The sequence below is a fragment of the Balaenoptera borealis genome, assembly GCF_965194805.1.
Source record: "Balaenoptera borealis genome assembly, chromosome: 8".
Lineage (NCBI taxonomy): Eukaryota > Metazoa > Chordata > Mammalia > Artiodactyla > Balaenopteridae > Balaenoptera > Balaenoptera borealis.
Genome location: NC_138865.1, coordinates 103,165,418 through 103,189,765, shown reverse-complemented (window position 1 = coordinate 103,189,765; position 24,348 = coordinate 103,165,418). Strand labels below are relative to the sequence as shown.

At 48.9% G+C, this 24,348-nt stretch overlaps 1 protein-coding gene across 5 annotated transcripts in view; it reads left to right on the top strand.

Moving 5' to 3' along the window:
* The window catches only part of WHRN (whirlin), a 92,055-nt gene that overhangs the window by 10,305 nt on the left and 57,402 nt on the right, over positions 1-24,348 (top strand). For all 5 annotated transcript variants that reach the window (XM_082403902.1, XM_082403901.1, XM_082403900.1 and 2 more), the window contains exon 2: positions 17,696-17,914. In XM_082403902.1, the coding sequence (XP_082260028.1) occupies positions 17,696-17,914 (219 nt within the window). The remainder of the gene's footprint in view (positions 1-17,695; positions 17,915-24,348) is intronic.

Here is a 24,348-nt window from a genome sequence, read left to right as displayed (position 1 = left end):
GGTCGGTGCACTTGTGTCTTAACCTTGCTTTCCGGAACACTACTGGGAAGAGAGGAGGCTGACTTAGTGTGTGTCTACTGTATGATGGGTGCCCTCTCCCCCCACAGGGAAGGCAGGGAGGTCAGGAGGGTCGTGCCCAAGGAGGTGAAATTGACTAGCCCAGGGTCACCATTGGGATTAGGAGTTAAGTAGCCCTTTTGCCTTACCTCCCCGCCTGGAACCCAGCCCTAGGGTTATGTACCTGTCCTTCTGGAAGGCAATGCCAGCCCCCTGCTGGAAGGCAGGCAGCCGGCACATTTTGTGCCTGACATTCAGGGGGCCTTTTAAAAACTATCCAAAGGCTTCATTTTACTCAGTGGGGAGTCTGATGCTTACATGTCGAGAGAAAGTGGCATGTTTTAGTCCAGCCTGTCATCAGGCAGAGCCCTTTGTCCGCTGGTGCTCTAAGCAGCGCTTACCACACCCAGGCCTGTGGCTTGTACTTGGAAATCAGAGATGACCAGTATACAGCCCGTGCCCTCAGGGAGTCATGAGGGGGACTTGGATCCATTCATGGCCACAGGTCACCAAGTGTTGTTGTTTTTTGTTTTTTTAAACTTATTTATTTATTTATTTATGGCTGCATTGGGTCTTCGTTGCTGCGCGTGAGCTTCCTCTAGTTGCAGCGAGCGGGGGCTACTCTTCGTTGCGGTGCCGGGGCTTCTCATTGCGGTGGCATCTCGTGTTGCGGAGCATGGGCTCTAGGCGCGCGAGCTTCAGTAGTTGTGGTGCACAGGCTCAGTAGTTGTGGATCGTGGGCTTAGTTGCTCCGCGGCATATGGGGTCTTCCTGGACCAGGGATTGAACCCGCGTCCCCTGCGTTGGCAGGCAGATTCCCAACCACTGCGCCACCAGGGAAGTCCCACCGAGTGTTTTAAGTGCCGTGACATCTGCATGCCTCTGCATCCCTGCCACCCTCTCCAAAGCAGCATCGCCCCCACCCCGCCAACTCCTCCATCCTTGTACCCTGCTTTAATTTCCTTCAGCACACTTGTCACTACCAGAAGGACATTTTACTGTTTATCATCTGCCTTCCCCACTTCGAGTAAGCTCCATGAGAACTGAAATTTGACCTGCGTTACTCACTGACACACCCCCAGCACCTCCACGGTGCCTGGCACACAGTAGGTGTTTTAATAAATAAATATTTGCTGAATGAATGGAATGATCTTACTCCCAATACAATGCTGGTGACTTCAGGATTCCTTGGTTCTTGAGTGTGATTGCTTAAGAAAGTCTGTGGGTTGCAGTGTACTGGGTGCTGGATAGAAAAATCAAGGAAAGCCATAGGCTCTACTGTGTGCTGTACCAGGAAGCTGGCTGTGTGGCTGTGGGCAGGTCACGTGACATCTCTGAACCTCAGCTTCGGAACTGTGAAATGGGCAGAGCTACCTCCCACTTGCCTCCTTCCCAGGACGGCTGTAGGGATCAAATGAGTTAATAGGTATGAAACCTACTGAATAGGAAACCCTCTAATACCATTTAAGTGAAAGACCTTAAAAAAAAGTGTGGTCTGTGACGGTGGGCAATAGCTTTTTTTTTTTCTTTTTTTTTTTTAATAAATTTATTTTATTTACTTTTTATTTTTGTCTGTGTTGGGTCTTCGTTGCTGCATGTGGGCTTTCTCTAGTTGTGGTGAGCGGGGGCTGCTCTTTGTTGTGGTGCGCAGGCTTCTGTTGTGGAGCACAGGCTCTAGGCGCACGGGCTTCAGTAGTTGTGGCACGTGGGCTCAGTAGTTGTGGCTCGCAGGCTCTGGAGCACAGGCTCAGTACTTGAGGCGCACGGGCTTAGTTGCTCTGCGGCATGTGGGATCTTCCCGGACCAGGGCTCGAACCCGTGTCCCCTGCATTGGCAGGCGATTCCTAACCACTGCGCCACCAGGGAAGCCCTGGGCAATAGCTTTTTCCAACGTCTGCAGCCCAAATCGACCCTAAGAGACCCCTTCAGTTACTTCATTTGTCACTTTGCTTTCAATTTAAAAATCACATTCCCAGAAGTGGGTTATTTCCACAGCCTGACTGTGTCTGAGATTCCAAAATAGAATCATTTATGCATTCTGAAGCAATCAATGAACCAATTTCGGGTGAGATATATCTTCTATATCTTTTGGCTTTTTATTATTAAAAAAAAAAAAAGAAACACTTCAGGTTTCAAGAAACCTCAACGTTTCAGGTGAAGGGCAAGTTCCTACTAATCACATATATGTTTCAAAGCTGCTTTACCTGAGAATGCATAAATGGTTTTTTTTCTTCTTTTCCAGTCCTAGCCCCTTTGCCTCCTTTCCCCTTTGAGAATTTGTGTTCCTTCTACTAAATTGGCTGTGGTACTGCTTCAGCTGGCAGCCAGTTTCATAGTTATTTTTCCTTTCTACCTGAGTTTTCATAATATCAGCATCCTCTCAACTTTGAATGCAAAGCAAATAGATCAGCCTCCCATAAACAGGTCCCAAGCTGTCCTCTTTACGGTACTTTTAAGCTGCAGGCTACAGGGAAGAACACAGTAAAGTGACATCAGAAGTGTGTTTCCAGACACCCAGGTGTTGGGGCCTTAAAAGTGGTGATTCACAAATTAACAAGTCCCCCCCCCCCCCCAGACAAGTCTTAACCACTCTGAGGTTTGGGAAGCACATCTTTCTTTTGGATTCCACCCCTTCCCCCCATCCCACCCCCATTTATATCCACATAAAGGCTTGATCAGAAAGGTGGATCGAGCCTGTCCCCATGCTTAGCTGTTTCGGAGCACAATTCCAGATGTGCAAGGTCAGCTGATATATTGGAAAATCAAGGGAAGGGAGGTCTGTACCCAAGAGGTAACTTTTGGAGATGGACCTGGGTTCATCTGACAGTGTACTTGGCTGTGACCTTGAGCAACTCCCTTTGCCTCTCTGTGACTCAGACTCCCGCACTGGTGAGCCTGTTTCCCCGTCCTTACAAACAGGTCACTGACGCCGTCGCACATCAAAAGTTTGAGAAATAAGGATGTAGAGGTCCCACTGAAAGGATTGAAATGAAAAATGCTATCGACAGAATTAGCTTGGCTTTGAAAGTTTTCCGTTGTGCCTGTTGAAAAACAAAGAAAAAATGTATTTGGAAGAAAACTCTGGAACTTGGGGCTTTCGTGATCCATTGTAGATATTTGAATTGCACAGTCATTTACTAAATGTAATCAATATTCCCACATAGACAGAGCTTCTTTAAAAATGTAATTGCTCCTATCTGGATGTTGGCATCTGCATCTTCATTTTACAGCAGTAATCAAGCCCAGGGATTGAATGGAATTGTATGCCCCGACCTCCCTTAAAAATGTCAGGAGGCAAGACAGATGCATGGCCCAGAGGCCAGCGTGTGACAGCCTTGTCCCCTGATCAGCTGCATGCCCAACCTTGTTCCCCAGCGTCCTTCCCTGTTGGGCGCCCCAGGGGCCCTGACGAGGAGGCAGAGGAGTTAGCTGTTTCCAGAACCCATTTAAGCAATTAATGCAGGTGAAAGTGGTGATTTGACAACATGGGCATCCGCACTTAAAAAAAAAACCCTGTAATTTATTTGAACCACTTCTGCAATGGTGTTCTAGACTTCATTAAGAGGTTTCTGATTAAGAAAAGAAAAGAATAGAAAAGTGGTCCAGCTATCAGAAATTAACCTCCCATGTAGGCAGGGAAGCTTCGCTCAGAAGTCCTTGGGGAGGGGTTTTCCTTCTGCCATTTCCATCCTCCTGGCCCCAGATGGAGGGTGTGGTGTCCTTTGGTGTGTCTGGACCCAGCATGACCTTTATGCTTTTCTTCATCTCTCTTCCGCCTCCCTCTTCTTTCTTCTTGGGTTCCCCAAACCTCTCCCAGATTTTCCCCAACTCTCCTGAACCCTCTCCCCCTTCCAAGAGTCCTTCCAAATCCTGAGATTTTTAAGTCTGCTGGGCACGTCAGGATGTTCAGATCGCCCACAAATTCCTTCCCCTCTTCCCCCAAATGTCTGTCTCTTCACCCATCTCCTAGCAGTGTGGTCTCTGAACAGGATCTGTCCTCCCTTTAGTTTATTTATTTATTTTTATTTATAGTTTCAGTTCTTCTCTCGTATTAACAACAACTTTATTTGCCCTGGAAGCCCTGGCTCATCTCTGACCCTCTGATGGCACCTCTCCACTCACCTGCAAATCGTGGACATTTCCCAAGTTAGTAACTTGACCTGCTCCTCTTCTCCATGGTCCCCGTTGGGGATCGCACCGGCGCTGGCGGGGTTAGACTCTCTGGGGCTGACCTCTCCCCAGCGGGTCTCAAACCACTCCTCCCCCGCCGTCGCCACTGCCGGGCCTCAGAGGCCTCCTTGCTGTCTGTCTGTCTCCCATCTTGCTCACCTGCCGCCCAGTCCATTCTGCACCCTGGAAGCAGGGTGAACTTTCTAAACTTGGGTCTGATCCAGCCATGCCCTGCCTAGTGCCTCGCACCGGAGCTGGGAGCCCGTGGGGCAGAGGCCGAGCCCCTCACCCTGATGTTCGGGCTGCCCATGATCCGATCCCTTTGTACCCACAGACAGTCCTTTTCTCCGGCTGTTCCCAAGTGCAGTTCACAGTTGGCCAGACAAGCAGCACGCCCTCCTCTGAAACACGGCTTTGTTTCTCTCCACCCGTTGACATCCGCGGCCCCAGTGCATCCTCCCAGCAGCCCTGCCGCCCACATGCAGCTGCCCCATCCGCGAGAAACCTTCCCTTCTCCCCTCCCCTTCCTCCGGGTAGTGGCCTCCTTCACTCTGTTGTGACACAGGGTATATACTTCCTAGTGTTTTCTTGTGTTGCTCTGCGGACAATAATAACCTTTGTATATATAAATTCACTTAAACATCACGATAGCCCTGTCAGGTAGGTACCACGTTTATTTGCTTCATTTTGCAAAACTACAAAGAATTTGTCACTTGCCTGTTGTCACAAAGATGGAAAGTGGCAGAGTCAGGATTTAAACCCAGATTTTGTTGACTTGAGGGAATGTATCCATCACCCCAGCACCGGAAAGAGGCAACATCCTTCTGTGCTTGAACCTGGGCTCTAGAGCCAGACGCTCTGGGTTTGAAGCCCAGCTCTGCCACTTTGTACTGTAGGGCCTTGAACAAGCTTCTTAACCTCTCTGATTCTTAGATTCCTCTTCAATAAAATTGTGATGGGAATAATAGTCAAATGGCAAGCAAGTTACTTAACTTCTCTGTTCCATTTCCTCATCTCTAAAATAGGGATATTGATGGCATTGCAGGTAACGTATTGAAGCACTGGGCACATCTATTAATTTGAACATTGAATGATTACCCACTATGTTCACTCCACTGTGTTGGGTCTGTTTTCCTACCAGGTGATGTTCTACTTCGTATAAAATACATAGCACACAAGATGCTTACAAGCCTATAATACTGAGCACACTCATAAATATGGCCACGTGGAGGGTCCTCTGTGTGCCACCAGGAACTCTGCTCGGGCTTCACACACCGACTCTTCACACAGCCCCCCGGGGAGAGGAAACCGAGCATCTGGGAGGGGAAGTGACCAGTCACCTGCACACAGATGGGAGGTCGCAGGACCCGATTTGAACCCAGCTCTTTATGCCTCCAAAGCATTGCTCTTGGCCACTGCTCTCGACAGCTTCTGAGAAGCGGGGTGTAAGCCCCGGTGCTGGCCAGACCTGGGGTTTAGTAAATGTACGCTTCTTCCCCAATTTTTTCCATTTGGCATGAAAAGCCATGAGGAACTAGACCACCCAGGCCACAGCCGCCCTGCCCCTTCCTGGGAAAGCTCTATGCATGTCATTGACTAAACCTTAGGTACAGAGGTGGCAGTGGGCACTCCTTGCCTCCCTTCCTTGTCCCCCTCTCTTATCTCTCTCACCATGCCCTGACCTTTGTCAGGATTTTATTTTGTGCAGTCTGTGGAAATTCCCTAACTAGATAACTGTGACCTCACCTCAACCCCCATTAGGATAAACCTGTAACTTATGAAATCATCTCACTGGATGGTGGAGGCTTGAATCTGTCTTGCTGTCTGCCATCTGGGCAGGATGAGGACAGAGTCTCCTCGGCCTTGTGTAGAAGACTGGTGGCCATTGCAGACTGGGTAAATCAAAGACCGTTTTGTTCAGTTCATAGGAAACATGAGGAGTAGAGGAGTCTGGGCTTTTAAAAATAAAATGTGTGTGTGTGTGTGTGTTAATGACCTAAGAGATACGGGTTCAATTTAGAAAACTTAGAAACCCCAGAAAAACACAAAGGAAAAAACCCCCCAGATCTTGATAATCCCCTCCACCCAGAAACAGTCACTGTGGACAATTTGATTCCTGTCTGTTCAGTCCCCTGTGTGCCTGTGTGTGTAAATTTGCACTGGGAACCCTCTATAAAACGGCCACTCTGAACGTGGTCATGGATCCTGCCTCTTTCACCAGACAATGTATCAGGACTGTTTTCCCACCTTGATAAATGTTTCTCGAAAATGATTTTTAATGATTGCATAATATATCATAGCAAAGGGGTACATGGTTTATTTAACTAATTTCTTCTTGTTGGACTGTTTTTTTAAAAAAACATTATCCATATTTCTGCTTTAAACATCCTTGCACATTAATCTTTAAGCACATCTCTAATAATTCTTTGGACTGTCTCTCTAGAGGTGGCATTGGCTCAGGGGATAGGCAGATTTCTATTTTATTTTATTTTATTTTATTTACTTATTTATTTTTGGTTGCGCTGGGTCTTCGTTGCTGCACTTGGGCTTTTCTGTAGTTGCGGCAAGCGGGGGCTACTCTTCGTTGGGGTGCGCGGGCTTCTCATTGTGGTGGCTTCTCTTGTTGCAGAGCACGGGCTCTAGGCATGTGGGCTTCAGTAGTTGTGGCACGTGGGCTCAGTAGTTGTGGCTCATGGGCCCTAGAGCGCAGGCTCAGTAGTTGTGGCACACGAGCTTAGTTGCTCCACGGCACATGGGATCTTCCCGGACCAGGGCATGAACCTGTGTGCCCTGCACTGGCAGGTGGATTCTTAACCATTGTGCCACCAGGGAAGCCCGGATAGGCAGATTTTTAAGACTTGGGTGGATGTTGCCAAAGTGCTCTTGGGAAGGAGTTTGTTTTTATTACAGTCCGTCCTCTCAACATTAGCAGTGTATGAGACGCCTCATTTTTCCCCAGCCTTGCCAACACTGGATATCGTATTTCTTTTCCATTTTTGACAATCTGATCGACAAAATGTATCCTACTCTGATTTGCGTAATTTAAATAGTGAAGTTGAACTGCTTTGCATGTTTATTGTTTGTATAGCTGTATATACATATATATATAGAATGTATAGAATATATATAGAATATATAGTAGAGTGTATAGAATATATCATATATCTTATACATATACAGATATATAATACATATATAAAACATTTATTTGGTGTATAACTTTTTGATGTTCTTTGCCCATTGAATCACAAGAATTTGACATCTCCATGTCATCAAATCTATCAGCCTTTTTCTTTATCATATCTCCTGGGTAGATTGTTAGGAGGTGGTTGATTCATCCACCTTGAATTCAGATTCTTCAGTCTAAGGGTGAATTAAATTGGAAGCCCATCCCCGTATTAACTGAGAATGCACAGAAAGTAATGACAGACGGGAATGTGGAGAGTCAGCAAGGAGAATACTCCCCATCCACGTATCTACTCGTGCACTGAGAAAATGATATTGAAATAAACTGATTTTCCTGATGGATGGATGCGCTATGGACATTGATTCTAGACAGCAAAGCAGTCCATTGCAAACCCGTCGAGGCACATCTGGTGACTATATTTATGACTCCTAGAATCTTGTTAGTTCCTCCTTAAAGGAAAAAAGAAAAGAATAAAGAGACAAAATTTAAAAGAACATTTGTAAAGCAATTTACTTAAATTATAAGAGACTAAAAGCCAGGCTTAGTGGATAATTGAAGAATTGCAGTAAAAAGGAATCAGTATCTTTCTGGAATCACTCTGTCCTCATCTTGTGAATTGTTTTGCAAAGGGAGGGTCACTCTGTCACTATCTTGTAAATTTCTCATAGCATTATCGCCAAGGACAACATTTTTTTCCCTCTCTTTGATCCTTCATGTTTTTCCTTTTCACACAGCCTTAGCTCGCTAAGACATTTAGGGGCAAAGATACTGGAGAGCAGGGGTTTTGAAATTTCAGGTCCCCGTTCCAGCCTCTGGGATCCTGGCATTCCCAGCACTGGAGCAAGGGTTTCCTTCTGCATCTTCACACTGAGCCTTTGGAGAAGGTCAAACTCATAAAGAAAAGAGAATGAGGGGAATGCACAGTTGATTTTTGAAAATCTACTTAGTAAGTTCCCAATTAAAGGCAAGTTTAAACATCATTAAGAAAACTGAAAAGGAGAAAAGAAGATGCAGATATTCCCACCCTCCTTAACTAGTCATCACTTCTCTGCCATCTCCCCTGGCCTTTATCTCTATGTATTCACATTTCCTCAGTGGTTTAATTACCTTCCTCCTTTCATTTTTGCTTCATACATATGTTGTCATGGTGCTTCCTGACCCTTATGTGGAGCTGCATTTCTGGGAGGGGGTCTTGGATGGGCTCACACAGCTGCTCTGCAGTCCACTTGATTTTCCCTGGGGTGCACCAGCTCAAGGAGGTGAAGTGGCCTCAAAGAGCCAGAACTGATGCCCATGTCGTGACACAGCTTTGCCCAGATCCTGGCCCCCTGATGGGCATACAGACGTCAGGTACGCTGCAATTAAGCTGCCCTTCTTGGAGATACCATTAATTCTTACCACACTACTGCCCGCTGATGTCAACATTCCACAAGAAGATAGACTGATAATGTTTGGACTTTTGTTTGTAAATGACATGCATTCTTAGACCAAAGTCAGCAGCAGCAAAGTATTTCTGGGAAGTGGAAGAAGAGAGGTAGGATGAGAAAGCAGAGTTACTGCCCAAGTGTCTGTGAAAAATATCTCTGCTTCCAGCTACGTATAGAAGATGTCTAATCCTTGAGATGTCCTTCAGCATTCATTCAGACACTTGGCAGTTGTTTTACTGAGCACCTTCTATGTGACTGGTGTGATTTATCACCCTCTTTAAACTCTACATATCCCATGTACTTATTTGTTAATATATTTGTAATTAATATTACTTCCTACTTCAAAAATAACTGAGTGACTTAACCTAAAAAGCATATTGTGAAAGAGGCACGTGAAAGAGGGATCAGAAACCATATTGAAAAGTGTATTGTGTGTGTGTGTGTGTGTGTGTGTGTGCACACGCACGCGCACACGTGTTCACACACACAGGCATGTGTGAGGTGGTGCCTTTATAGGAATGATATTTCATAATCAAATGGAATTCTGAGCTTCCTAGCAACCAAGGCAAAAAGAGAAATTAATACATATTTTTTAGATTCTATAGAGAACTCATTGGTACTTCAGGAGAGGTAAAATTCCTCATTGGCAGTCAATTTCAAGAGGAAGGAAGTCAATTTCAGGAGGAAGGCAATTTCAATTGCATTTTTCATTGTCTCTTGTTTTATGTGGAATCACCCACCATCTCCTATCTTTCATATTTATTGATACATCTGTGACCAAACCAGAAGAATTTCCTGTCTTCTCTATCTATTGAGAAAGATGTGGATAAAATAATCACTTATATAAGTGAGTACGCTGAGATACGTACTTTCAGGGACGGGGAGCAGTACGTGAAAATAGCTTGGAGCACTTGATACTATAAGGAAGGCTAGGTGGCAGGGCAGGAGATGAGGCTGGCCGGGCAGCAGGACCAGCTGTGCAGGCCTGAGAGGCACTGGGAGAGTTTGGGGGCAGGGCAGGGAGGGTCCCACTTGCATTTTAAAAGGATGTCCGGACACCCTGCAGAGACTAATTTTGAAGGCTGAGAGAGGAGGCTAGAACGCTGTTGCAGTTAGCGGTCCCTGTAAGAGGTAATAATTAACACAGACAAAAACGTGGTGCAGAGGAAGGAGCTCTGAAGACAGAGTGTTAATTAGGGCTTTACTTTCTCATGACATTAAAATATGCCACAGGGGCAGAGAGTCCACACACCAATTTCTGTCCTCCCTCAAAGTGGGGCTAATGGGGAGGGTCTTCCCTGTGCCTATGGCTGCACCTGGGACCAGTTCAGGGTTCAAGAGCACAAGGCCTCTCATTTATTTACAGCCTGTAAGTCCACGCTCCCTTTTCAGATCCTCTCCTTGTCCATCTTGTGAGGCCAAGACGTAGGATAGGCCTCGTGTTATTTGAACCTTCTTGAACTACTGGTAAGAGATGTATGAGTTTGGAGAATCCAAGATTCAAGTCCAAGCCCAGCCTCTTATCCTCTCTGTGACCTTACATAAGACACTTAAGCACCCAGATGTTCTTTCTTCATATGTGCACTGGGAAGAATAAAACGTGTGGTCATTGCAGTAATTTTGCTGTTATCGATAATATTAACCACCATTTGCTGAGCACCTGCTATATGCCATGCCCAGTGCAAGATGCTTTGTGTACATTATCTTGTCTGTCCTCATTTTGTCCACACATGTCCATAAGGGTAGGCATTAGTAGCCCCATTTAACAGGTGAGAAAACTGAGGCTTGGAGGGCTTAAGGAACTTGCCTGAACTCTCATAGCTAGGAAGACGTGGAACTATGTCTGGGAATGGTTTTCTAGTGAGTATACCTTTTACTGAAAAACTCTTGAGGGGTCCTCCCCCTCAGCCACCTTTTTATTTTGATGCTTTATAATACTTTGGTCCCCAGAAGGGATTGGAAGATAGAGCCAAGATTTGCCTAAACGGGGAGATTTCTGGAGCCTGTGGAAGAAGGCATGAAAGAGGATGGATCCCTGCGCCACAGTGAGCTCTGCTTCGGGAAAAGATCGCTGCACAGCCCTCACCCAGTCCCATCCACAGCGCCCATAGATGGGGGGCATTCAGGCCTCCTATAGGTCCAGGTTTCACAGTGCTGCCTCCTGCAGGTAATTATAGGAACTACACAGAGAGGGACAGGGTTGCATACGAAAAACAGACAGCCCACTGCCTCTGGGATTCCACTTTTCTCTGGTGTAGAGAATTAGATGCACGTGTGCTCCAAGATGCACGTAAAAGTATGTTATTGCAGATTGCTCGTGCTGGCAAAAATGAGAAGCAACATAAATGTCCAGCAATAGGGGAGTGGGAATTCAGTGGTTGTGCATCTCTGCCAGGGAATGCCATGTAGTGTTGGAAGAGGTGATCTTTTGAGGAAGGAGCTTCAAAATATATTTTTAGCTGAAAAAAAAAAGATATCAATGAAATCTTAAGTATGAGTCAGCCTGTGTAAACCTCAGACAACAGTAGTTTTGTGTGTGAACATCCACGTGTTTGTAAAATGCACACAAGAAGTCGGGAAGGATAGACACCAGAATGTAGCTGTGTGTGGTTACCATGGATGGTGAATTGAGACTTCTACTCTGGGTTCTCTGTAATAATAACACCTAACCCTTCTGTACCTCTTACCTATCTTCCAGGCACTAAACACTTTATGTATATTAACTAATTTAATCCTCACCACTGCCCTGTGAGATAATACTACTATTATCCCGTCTTATGCCTGGGAAACTGGGGTACAGACTGGCTAAGTAACTTGCCTGAGGTTGCCATCGGCGGGTAGCAGAGCCGGGATGGGAATCCTTGCAGCCCTGCTTCAGAGCTGCGGCTCTTAACCATTCCCTCTTCTGCTTCTCTCTCCGCATTCCACGTGTGTCTGAGGTGTGTATGCTCACGTGAGTGTGCAGAAGCATGGAATGGTGACCCAGGGCTGCCTGAGCCCCAGGCTAGTGCACTGCTCTTTCTGTGGCCTCATTTGAACAAATTCCTGGGGGCTGCCTGGCATCTCGAAAGCCCAGTGAACATCTTGAATGAATGAGCAAATGAATGAAATGAATGAATGGGTAAGTAAGTGAAGGAGAAGAAGCAGGGGGAGGGTATAAAGAAAACAGAACATGCATTGTGCCTTAAGGAACTTGTCTTGTAGTCTTAGAGACAGAATGTATGCAGGTGATACAGAGGCTATAGTATAGATGGCAACAAAAACATACAAGTGTGCTGGGTGCTCTCCGAGAAGGGGAGTCACTCACTATCTAGGAAGGCTTCCTGGAGGCGGTGGGAAAGGGGCTGAGTGTCAAAAGGCGGGGCTGATATGAGGAAGTGTGGATTAAAGGAAAGAAGGACGTTTCTGAAGAGGAGGAAAGTTGGGAGGGAGGGGCTAGAGTTGCTCATGTATTTGTATCCATGTAGATGGGAGGTTTAGAAAATTTCTAGGGCTTTTGTTTGGGAGAAGAAGCTGGCAGACTTAGGAAGGGAATTCATGTGCATTTACTACCTCCTCTGTGCTATGTACTTTATAGGTAGTTTACATTATCTTAATAATCCTTACAACAGTTGCATTTTAAATGCAGAAACAGGCACAGAGAGGTTAGGTTATTTGCTCTGTGCCACACAGCAGGTCAACCTCAGAGCCAGGATTGGTGCCCAGTGAGTCTGAACCCAAAGCCCAACTAGGCAAGGTGGGGTCAGGAAGAGCAGGGTAGCACCATCCTTCCCTCTCTTCCCCATCACTAACCTGGGTCTTAGACCAGCTCCCCTTCCTGAGTTTGAGTGATCTGTTCCCCAGAAGAGAAAACCTTGCCCTGAAATAAGCTGGATGGCTCACCATTATATGTCCTTACTCGAGACTTTTCTGAAACACTTCTTTTGTACCTGCCCCTCCAGACAATAGTCTAATGGTCTTGTGACGTTGTGCTTGCACTTTGGTGCATGTTTTTGAACACGGGAGCGTGTGTGCATCTGCCATGCTAACACCCCGCCCCCCAGTCCCTTCACATTGTAGCCGTCTCCAGTCTATTTCTCAGTCCTCTGCTGAGCAGAGAATTCTATCGCCTGGCCTGTGATTTTGGGGTATCGGAGTCAGCTCCGAAGAGCTGCCTCCTGAGAGCATTAATCCAAGTAGCAAGTTATTAAGTTTGAAGACATACACATATAATTTACATTTCTACAATCATAGCACGCAGTCTGAGTAGTCATCTGGTGATAGGTCGTATCTTAGCCATGCCACCTGCCAGGTCAGATCGAGATTTCCGTGATCTGACCTGGTGGAATGCTGGTAAGCCCCTCGGTCGAGTTTCATCCGTAAATGTGATAACACGCAGGGGAGCAGAGGACTCTGGTGACGGTTCTTGCTTGCAGTGGACTTTCCCTAGATCTCATGGGATTTTTTTTAGCCTTAGCTCATTGAATTCTTAAAAGTATCAGGCACTGTGCTAATAGGGTTCCTCTACCTAAAGAGAGAGCAGAAAAGAGATCTTCATTTTACAGGAGGGAAACAGATGAACAGAGAGGTTTGGTAACTTGTGTGAGGTGGCACAACTTATAAGCAATTGATTCAGGAGACTGGCTGATGCTGCAGGTTGCTGCAGCAGGAGAGGGGTGTGGTTGACAGTCACCAACAGTCACAGGCAGAGCACGCAGGCTGCTTTAGGGTAGCTTTTGGATGTGATTTACCGCACATAAGCAGCTGCCTACAAAGAGCAGGGAAATACAGCGGTAGTCCCATTGGAGTGTGTCCCCCCAGCCCTCAGGTCCCTTTGAAGGTCCCTCTGCTGCCCATGATAGTGACGAGTTGGGGTGTGCATCCTGCAACACCTGAGATGCTCCATCTGCCCTTCTGGTGTTTTCTTAAACCCTTTTGGTCCCTCCCAGTTGATATGGAACCTCAGAGCCTCCAGGCTCAAGATCTGGTTCAGGGACCTGATAGCAACTTCTTTTCTTCTAAATACAGAGGACATTGAAGTTTAACTTGGGGCAGGACCTTAGCAATCAGGGATTCCAACCCGTTCATTGCCAGTTGGCAAAACCGAGGCCCAGCAAGAGGAGGACGTAGCCCCCGACCACCCAGCAGGACAGTGGCACAACAGGGACATGCCTGGGTCTCGGTTTCACAGCCGGAGTTCTTTCTAGTTTACCCTACTGCATAGGGCTGCTTGCTACTGAGGCTCGCCAGTGAGAGAAGCCACCAGTTCTGTGAAATGAATGGCCTGGGCACCTAAGCACACTATCCTCCAGATGGCCTGAGCCTCGGGGATTAAGGTAGCAATGGTGAGTAAGTATGGGAGGCAGGTGGAAGGGTTATCAGGGCAAGAAAGCACCAGCCAGCTCTTTTTAGGAATTAACCCCTCCGTTCAGTGACACCTTTTAAAATAAGCAAGCGGTTGTTTGTAAAAAAAAGGAAACAAGAAGGCAATGAGAAAGTAGAAACTGAGTTCCTAGACCATCCCCTCCTCCTCGCCTTCCCTGCGTGACACACAAGGTTTAGTCAAAGCACAATGGATGGAGGCCTTCCCTCGGGGTTCTAATGGCCACGGCACCAAGACCATATTCCCAGAGCCTGCTTGGATGTGGAAAGTGCTGTCTCAGAAATCTCGTTTTTTCTTCAGTTTTGCCAGGAAAATAAAGATGCATGATGACGCAGTGGATGATGATATTCGTGCTCTCCAAGACCCAATGAAAGCCCATATTTACCCCCCCAAAGAGCCAATATCAGAGGTTCCAGAATGGTCTAGGCTTGAGTGGCCGTCAGATTTTCTGGTCCCACAGGCTTGTGATGGGGAAACTGAGGTGCAGAGGCGAAGAGGCTTGTCCAGGGCTGGCCTCCTGTGTCTGGGCTGTACACTCTCAGTCCCTCCCCATCTCGGGTTGCCAGTGTCCCCCTTCTGTACCACACTGGGGACGGGCAGCACTTGGGAGACTCAGTGACCTCCCAGGCCCTCTCCGGCGCCAGCTCTCCGTGGTGTTCTCATCAAGGTCATTAACATCCTCTCCGTTCTCAAGGTTGCTGCTTGCCTATTTATAGAACTGACCAAGAGAATGCCACTATTGCCAGCGATACAGAATACAAATCAAGCACTGTGCGGTGGTTTTCATTCTCTCAGACACCTCTTTTTTTTTTTTTTTTTTAACTCCTTGGGCAATGCTTATCTACGCCTGGTTTCCCTTCTCAATGTGGACACTCCTGGGAGGAGAGGCGAGTGGGCTCTGCTACCTGCTGACCCCCCACTGTGTGCAGAGGCCCGGCCCTCAAGCACACTGTTTCGTTTAACCCACGCAGTCCTGAGAGGTGGGCAGTGTCTGCATCCCACGTGTGCTGCTTTCAGAGAGGAAGCAGCCGGCCCCAGGGCTCCTGACCTACAAGTGACAGAAGCGACTTAAATCCAGTTCTGCCCAAATCCACAACGTCCATTCTTTCCACTTGGCTTCCCCGTTCCTAATTCCAGCGCAGCCTTCCGGATCAGATGAGGAAGGTGGCTGCGGGGTGATGCCTGTGCGTGCTGTGGTTCTTTGGAGGCCATATATGTGCTTTCTCATCCAGTCAGGGCAACCAGGTTTTTCTGAGGACCTACTGTGCGCCTGACAGAGCCTTGTCTCTCTCCAGGCTGCAGGTGCCACGAGGATATGCCCACTTTGCTCTCTCCAGGCCCGGCACACAGTAGGCTCGGTCAGCCCTTGTTGATGAGTGATGGGGCTCAGACTCACCGTCTGTCCAGGGAAGGGAGCAAAGAAGAGGCAGGCCAGTTGGAGCAGCCTCAGAGCCGCAGCAGTGCCTTCACGGAGGAGGGAGCAGGGGGCAGGGCACAAGGGTCGGGAAGACCGCTCAGCGGCTGCAGTGGCTTCTGCGGCTGGTGCCCATGCCCTGAGTTCTGGCAGAAGCCCACTTGGTCTACGGCTTCCTCCATCCTGCATCTCTAGCTTCACAGAGGTTTTATTTTCCCAACTGTTCTGTCAGGGAAGTCCCAGGGAATGTGAAAAGAACACTGTACAATCTTTCTCTGCTCATCTTCTCAGAAATCTTTTTCACAAGCAGCATTTTGGAGAGCTGCCATCCTCTCGTTATCCCTCCACCCGGGACTGGCATTAAGCTTGCCCATCCTCCTCTGGAAGAGGTTCAGATGTCAGGGTGTCCAGTCCTGTGGCCCAGTGTCCTTGTCTGGCAGCCCCACCCAGCCAGGGCTCCCCACTGTCTTTGAAAGCCCCACCCTTGACCCCTTTTGTCTGCCAACAGAACTGGGGGGTCAGTAGAACCCAGTGCCCCACAGATTCAGAGAGCTAAGTGCCTCCCTACCCTTTTATGTACATTGCTGTTTTCTGTCATTGATTGCAATATACCTTCATTCTGGAACATTTGGAAAATATTGAGAAACAGGAAGGACAAAATAATCATCACCCATAATTCTGCCACCCCGAGAGAAGCACTGCTGGCATCTTGGCATGTTACTGCTCAGTTTCATTTTTTTTTTCCTGTGTAATTTTTCTCTTAACATAACTGAGATCACACTGTAAGACAGGATTTATATCCTTTTGACCGCACTTAACATTAAAATGTATCACACATCCATGGCATTACAAATACTCTGTAATGATTGTAAAATGCGATTTTAACGGCAGCGTGAATTTTCCCACGTGCAGGTACTATCTATCATTGGCTCAGAAGTCCCAGGTTTAGGGGTATGTTTGCTGTTAATCCCAGTGCTAAGTGACCGTCTCCCTGAATAAAGGGCTTCATGTCAGTACAGGTGCGTCATGGGAAAGCAGCATGGCCGCTCCCAGGGCTCAGTGTTTGGGTTCACCTCTCCCTGTGGCTGTTCCATCCCCAGACTAGAAAGTGTAGAGTCAAGGTGGTATCCACACTCAAAACTAGTTGCTGTACGAAAGGAACCCCATACTAGCCGTGCGGGCAGGTCATTTCCCTCGTTTTCTTCCACTAAATCATGGAATCCCTCTCCCACTAAATTGGATTCCATGAGGATTTCAGGAGATAAAGCACAGCAGGTACAGAGCCGCGTGTTTCATACATACAGGCGCTTTATCATTGTTAAGCTACCATTGGTATCAGTATTTTTATCTCTTGACTCTCTTGTCTAGTAATTTATCGGGGTCACCGAGGCCACCCCCAGTTTCCATAAGGGCTCACGGGTTCGGCAGATGATTGTGCTTGTGGCTAAGATTTGTTACAGCAAAAGGCTACACAGCACAGTGAGCACAGGAGCAGCACGTGAGGCAAAGTCTGCAGGAAACCAGGCAGAAGCGTCTGAGTCCTGTCTGTGCAGTCACACGGGATGGGCTTGATTCCTCCAGCACGGAGTTGTAACAACACGTGTGAAATGTTGTCTACCGGGGATGCTTATTAGAGACTCAGCACCAGAGGTGGGCACCTCTGTCTGTACCCACATCCCAGACCCCCACATGGTTTGCACAAATAATTCAGGCACGGCGAGCTGCCCTTATTAGTTAGGGAATGGTGGGAACACTCAGAATCCAAGTTCCCAGAGGCCCGCCCAGCAGGCCCTCGTAAGGCTGCAGTTGTAGGCCTGCTCGGTTAACTCTGTTCTGCACAGGTATGCTGAGAGGTCCTATTCCGTGTGTTTGGACTACTTCAAGATGGGGGCCGGAGTGGGGTGAGACAGACGTCCTCATTTCCATAGGACAAAATTGAGGGCTAGTAAAGGGAAGACACTTAGGAGCTGGTCTCCTACTCCGTGTGCGGGGTCCTGAGAGGAAGCAAGTTCTGGATAATCCCGCACCGTCCCCTTTCCTGCTAACTCGTGTCTCTCTCTCTCTCTCTCTCTCTCTAGGCTCTCAAGGGCTCCAAGAAGCTGGTGCTGTCGGTGTACTCAGCGGGGCGCATCCCTGGCGGCTACGTCACCAACCATATCTACACCTGGGTAGACCCCCAAGGCCGCAGCATCTCTCCGCCCTCGGGCCTGCCCCAACCCCATGGCAGCACCCTGCGGCAGCACGAGGGTGACCGGAGGAGCGCCCTACACCTCCTGCAAGGCGGGGATGAGAAAAAGGTGAGCCTCTGGGCCTTGGCCTCGCCGGGCCTCCTGGAGGTGGAGGGCTGGGAATGGGGGGCTGGCCATCAAGACCACATTCTCCTTGCCAAACCCAGAATAGGGAAGTTTCTTAGAGGCTGGAAGAAGGGGGTTGGCCTGTAGGGGCTCTGGCCTTCGTCTCTCCCTCAAGTCCCAACTGAAGGGTTTTCTTTTCGTTTTAACCTATGCGCCACATACCATAATTCACACTAAGCTGCTGCAACAAGAGCCCAAATACCATGATTTAAATAAGCTAGATTATCTGCCCCTCCCATAGCAGAGTAAAGGGGACTGTCTAGGCTGATGGGGCAGCTCTGCTCTCTGTCTGCCATCCTCTGGGATACCGCCCCCTTATGGTTGAAGTCTAGTTCCCCGTAGCCCCTAGAGTGGAAAGAGGAAGAGAGAAAGCTCGGATGATTTACACTAGAGATGAGTTAACTTCTCAGTGGTCCAGACCCAAGCGCATGGCCACACGCAGCTGCCAGGACTCCAAGCTCCACAGGGCACCTTTTGCAGTGTGGGTCTCAGGTTGTAAGGAACAGAAACCAGAAACCGGTCCTGGTCACCTTCCACAAAGTCAGAATTTACTGGAAGGGTGTGGGCAGCCCCAGAATTGAAGCTGAGGGACTCGGGGTGCAGTCTCCAGGAAGAAAGGGATCCCCATGGTTTCTGTTCTCTGCTTCCTTCCCCTCAAGATTCATGTTCCAGGGAGGGAGCACCTGATTGGCTGGCGGGGAGGTGCCCTTTGATTGACAGAAACACCAAGACCGAGGCCGGTGGAGGAGGGGTTGTAGCCCAAAGCACCATGGGGTGTTGTAACCTGAAGAAGATGGCCATGGGCATCGACAGATGCCCCCTACAGAGCCTTCCTCCCTGAGACCATGACTGTTTCTTTAAAAAAACTTAGAAAGGACTGAGAGATGGTCCCCCTGATATTTAAGGTTCACTCCGGGTGCTGTTTGCATTGCGCCCTATGGTTGCTCCTGGGACCAAGAAAGTCATTCCTGTAAGCATGACTTTGGTGTGACCATGACCATGGTCAACGCATGACCATAACTTTGGTCTCTGGTGTTTTAAGACCTTGACAAGCTTGGGGCTCTGAGCCAACCGCCTTCCCTCTGGAGACTCTTTCCTCAGCTCTCTTTTCCTGTCCATAAGACCATAACATTTATTTAATGGGTTTTGTGTTCTTTGCTCAAATGTCGATATGCAGGAAGCGGCAGAGATGGCGGGGGCTTCTGTACCAGGCAAGAGGCAGTGGGGTAGCCAGTTCGTATGCACCGTCAGAGCCTGCTTGGGCTTCTTCAAGGTGGCCAGGGTTGCAGAGGTGGGCTCATGTCCCCCTCCCCGCCAGGCGATGTTGCTCTCTGGCCATCTTGAGAAAGCAGCACAGCCTGTGGCATTGAGTCATTTTCAAGGCCAGCCTTCCAGGGTGGGTAGAGAACTTGCTTTATCTTTTTCTCAAGCTCTTCCCTGTATAGGGCATGAACTTAGAATAGTAAGAGCTCACCGTGTGCTGGCTCTGTGCTTACAGCGTCTCACTGAATCCTCGTGGCTTCCCCATGGGGTAGGTGTCCTTATGCACATTTTACAGATGCAAAATCCGACATTCAGGGGACACTGCGGCAACTAGGACCCATTGAGCAGGTTAGCCCACACTTAGTGAGCACCTATGCCTGACGCTGTTATGGGTGGTGGGAATGGAGAAATGGACAAGAGACATGAGGCCTTGCTCTGGGGAAGCTTCCAGTGAGTTTGGAAGTTGTAGGAGGCGTGAGACAAAAATCCAGAAATGAGCATAAATGAGCAAGATCATTAAGGTGGTGAAGATTGATGGAAGGAAATAAAATCAGGAAGGGGGTTAGAGAGTGATGGGGAGGGAGGCTCTGCTTCAGATGAGGTGGGCAGGGAAAACCTCTCTGAGGAGATGACTTCTGAGCTGAGACTGAGAGAGGAAAATGGAACTACCACATGCCATTCTGAGCACTGAAATGCCAGGCAGCAAGGACAGCATGTGCAAAGGCCCTGAGGTGGGAATGAGCATGGCATCTTCAAGTCTTAGAGAGAAGGACCCTGCCACTGGAATTGAGTGGGTGGGAGGATTGGGAGGATGTAAGCTGCCCTCTGGGAGTCTTAGAGTAACGTATATAGGAATGTAGAAGGCAAAGGCTGAGGGAATCATGCTCCAGGGAGGACCTGGATACCTCAGGAGGCAGGAAATACCCTGAACCACACCAGAGAAGCCTTCACAGATTTTATAGCTCCAGGCTGAAGCTTCTACACCCTCCCACCCCGTTCCTCCTCTTGCTGATACAACATGGAGCCCCCGTTTTCCTGTTGAGGAAGGGCATGGGGGAAATGTCTCTGGAGCCCTCACTTCTGGCCCCCTGGCCTGATTCTCTTCTCTCCAGCAGCCTGGTCTCAGCTAATATTCCAGATAGCCATGACCAGACTCCCAGACTTGCCGTGCCAAACTTCAAAAATCCTAACCTCAACCCCAGTGGGAACACACCTTCTAGGGAAATGAGTTCTCAGGGCAATAGTGATGTAAAAATCACACGTAGCAAAATTACCCTTGAAAACCGCCTAAGCTGTCCATTGAAGCTGGTTCTGGTTTTGCAGCCCTTGCTAGGGATGCCCTTCTCCACACTGAAGTGTGAGAACCATCCCATGAGGCTGAAGGAAGGAACAGAAGGGAAGGACACAGGTAGCGCCTCTGGGAATCAGGCCTGTCTGCTCTCAAGTCACCATCACATCGTCAGAGGCGAATAGGGTGCAGAGTTGTTCAGTGTTCCAGCTTCCCATTCTGGGCTAACCCCCAGCCTCTATAGTACAGATGTAGCCTCTGTATGAAAAAACTGGAACAGATCTGTTGTGGGAGTTAGATAGGATGGTGTCAGCGTGGCAGGGAGAGTAAGACACTGGAACCAGGCTTCCTGGGTTCAAGTCCTGGCTCCACCACTTGCCAGCTGTGTGACCTTGGATAAGTTACATAACCTCTCTGAGCCTGAATCTCCTTTTCTGTAACATGGAGACAGTGGTAGGGCCTCCTCTCCCCACCACTGTGTAAGGCTCTTGGTTCTGTGCCCTGGTACGCCCAAAGTGCCTGGATCAGTGCCTGGCACAGTGGAGGTGCTCAGTAAGTATTTATTACATGAATGACTGAATTAAAATGCAGGACTCAAAGTCCCCTACTGCCCCCTGCCAGGGTCACTGGCCCATGAGCAAGGGAGCAAGTCTCAGTGGTTTCCCGGTCCCACGGCCCCGCTCCGGGCTGAGCAGACACACCCTCTGCAACAGCGGCTGCTCCCCCAAGCTCATGCCTTCGGCAGCCGCAGAGATGAGGTGGGGCCTGCCCCTTAGCTCAGGCTGGGACCCAGCTGGGAATGGAAGGCGAGGAGCTTTTGGGACCGGCTCTGAAGAAAAACCTACAGTTCTCCTCCTGTGTTTCTCCTTTACCATCACACTCACAGTGCTTCTGACACCAGATGTGGCGGGGTCGGGGGTGGTTTCCCACTAAGCAATTCTCTGCGACACCAGCTGGATGTCTTACAATTTAACTCAATTCTGACACTGTCTACCTGGAGAGAGTGTCCAGTCCCACAGCTTAAGGACTCAGTCCCATGAAACAGCCCCCTACCTGTCCCCACTTCAGATACCAGTTGCAAGTCCAGGTTATCACCTGTGCTTCCAACTGATAGGCTATAACTCAGAGGTTCCCCTGACCCCGTCTCAGCTTTGATTAATTTGCTAAAGCGACTCACAGATCTCAGGAAAACAGTTTACTTACTGTGCACCAGTTTATTAGAAAAGGATACGGTAAAGGATACAGATGAACATCCAGATGGAAGGGCTGTGTAGGGCAGGTTATGTGGGAAGGGGCGTGGAGCTTCCATGCCCCCTCCAGGTGCACCACTCTCCCCACGCCTCCACCTGTTCACTGACCCAGAAGCTCTCTGAACCCCATACTATTGGGATTTTTATGGAGCCTTCATCGTGTAGGCATGATCAATTTTTTTTTAAATTTTATTTATTATTTTGGCCGCGTCGGGTCTTAGTTGCGGCATGCGGGATCTTCGATGTGGTGCGCGGACTCTTCATTGTGGCACGTGGGCTTCTCTCTAGTTGTGGTGTACGGGTTTTCTCTCTCTAGTTGAGGCGCGCGAGCTCAGTAGTTGTGGCACGCAGGCTTAGTTGCTACCCACGGCATGTGGGATCTTAGTTGCTACCTGCGGCCTGTGGGATCCCTGACCCGGGATCGAACCCGCGTCCCCTACATTGCAAGGGACCCACCGGACCGCCAGGGGAGTCCCGTGCACAATCAATTATTAACTCCACTTCCAGCCCCTCTTCCCTCTCTGGAGAAATTGGGGTGGGGCTGAAAATTCCAAGCTTCTAATCATGGCTTGGTCTTTCTGGTGACCAGCCACCCTCCAGGAGGCCAATCAGAGTCGCCTCATTAGAATAAAAGATGCTCCTAGTGGTCTTATCACTTAGGAATTTACAAAGGTTTCAGGAGCTCAGTGCCAGGGACGAAGACAAAGACAAAATATATATTTCTTAGTATAAATCACAGTATCGCACCTGGTATCGGAACTCCCTGACTGTGTGACCTTGGGTGAGTCACTTAACCTTGGGTGAGTCACTTAAGCTTCCCTAGCCATGGTTTGGGGATGGTCATAGCAGCCATATGGGGCTGTTTCAAGAATCAATAAATCATGTGCACAGAGGATAGTGCCTGGGGCATAGTAATTCATTGCAGTAACAACCATCATTTATCCAATGCTTCCTAGGTGCTAGGTACCTTTCATATCTTTTTTGTCCCCAAATGTTTATTGATGTCATCTCCTGAGGCTGCTCATGCTGCTTCCTGGACAGGGTTGGGGTTCTAGAGGAAGGTGGGAAGGGGGATGGCAGTGCCTGCCCCGGGTAAGCTGTGCAATTCTCATTTCACTGATGGGGAAACTGAAGATCAGAAAAGCAACAGGCCCTGCCCCAGGGTTGCCCAGGAGTAAAGGGCAGAACCAGGATGTGAACTCAGGCCTGTGGGAGGCAGTGCAGTGAGCTGGTTCAATGCCTGGGCTCTGCCAGCTGTTTGACCTTGGCCATGTCATTTCACCTCTCTGGCCTCACTTTCCTCACCTGGGAAATGGGGATAATAAGAGAAACCATAGAGGAGGAAAGAGGACTCAACGAAGTAAGGCATGTAAAGCGCTGAGCACAGTGCCTGGGATCTCGGAAAGACTCAATACGTTCAGTAACCAATTGATTTAGTGAGTTGTCATTATATTCTTATTATTGGTGGGAATGGTATTCTTTTCACTGTGCCAGGCTGCCTCTCACAGCTTAGCGCCCTTTCCCATAGGTGAGTTTTGTTTCCTGCCAAGTGCTGGTGGAGTTTCCAGCAGGTGATGGAAGCAGATACCCTGCTGTTGATAGGTCTGTTATTACAGTCCTGGGATGAAGACTCCGTTTTATTCCCACGTGAAGGATTTATGGGGAAGTGACTGGCAGGCAGTGGGGTTTGTTTTCATCCTTAGTATTCAAAGGTGGGGACCACAGCCGTCTGTGTGCTCCTGGGTTCCTGTCTGCTCTCTCCCCCCAGAATCTTCATGTCCCGGAGCTGGAGAGACCAGGTAGGGGTGGGAATGGGGGAGGGACTGACCCACGTCACCAAGTGAACTGGGCTGGAGCCTTGGTGTGAGGCCCCCAGGCCAGGCCTGGCTTGTTCCATGTCCCAGCAGCACAGCCCGCAGGAAGGGTCCATCCGGGTTTGAGGCGGGAACTGCCACTCTGTCCTCAGCCAGCCTCACTGACCTCCCCCAGGGGTGAAGCTCGCCTTCCCTCGCCCCACCAGCATCGTAAGGCACACACCTTGTCTTAAAGGAGCTCCAGAAGTTGGCCTCCTCTGCTGCTAGCCCTCCCCAGTAGTCTTCCTAAAATCCGAATCTGAGCCTTTTCTCTCCTGCTTGAAGCCCAGGCTTGTTGACCTCGCTCACTGCCCCACACAGGCTAGTGCCATCCCTTCCTTCCCTGCCACCCTCCCACCAAACAGAACCCTGCAGTGATCCCAGGGGGCCTTGCTCTGTCCTGTTTCTGAGCTTTTGCACGCGTTCTTGCCCTCCCCTTGCCCTGGTTGACCCCCTTGGCCTTCAGGGCTTGGAGGTCATATTTCTGGGATGCTGTGCCTGTGGTCGGGCTCCCAGGAATGGACTCTGAGACCAAGATTTCCCTGAAAGAGGTTTATAGGAATGTGCCTGTGGTAGACAGAATAATGATGCCCCAAAGACATCTACCTCCTAATCTCTGGAGCCTGTGAACAGGTCACTTTACGTGGCAAAGGGACTTTCCAGGTGTGATTAAGATGAGAATCTTGAGATAGAGACATTATCCTGGATTATGTGGGTGGACCC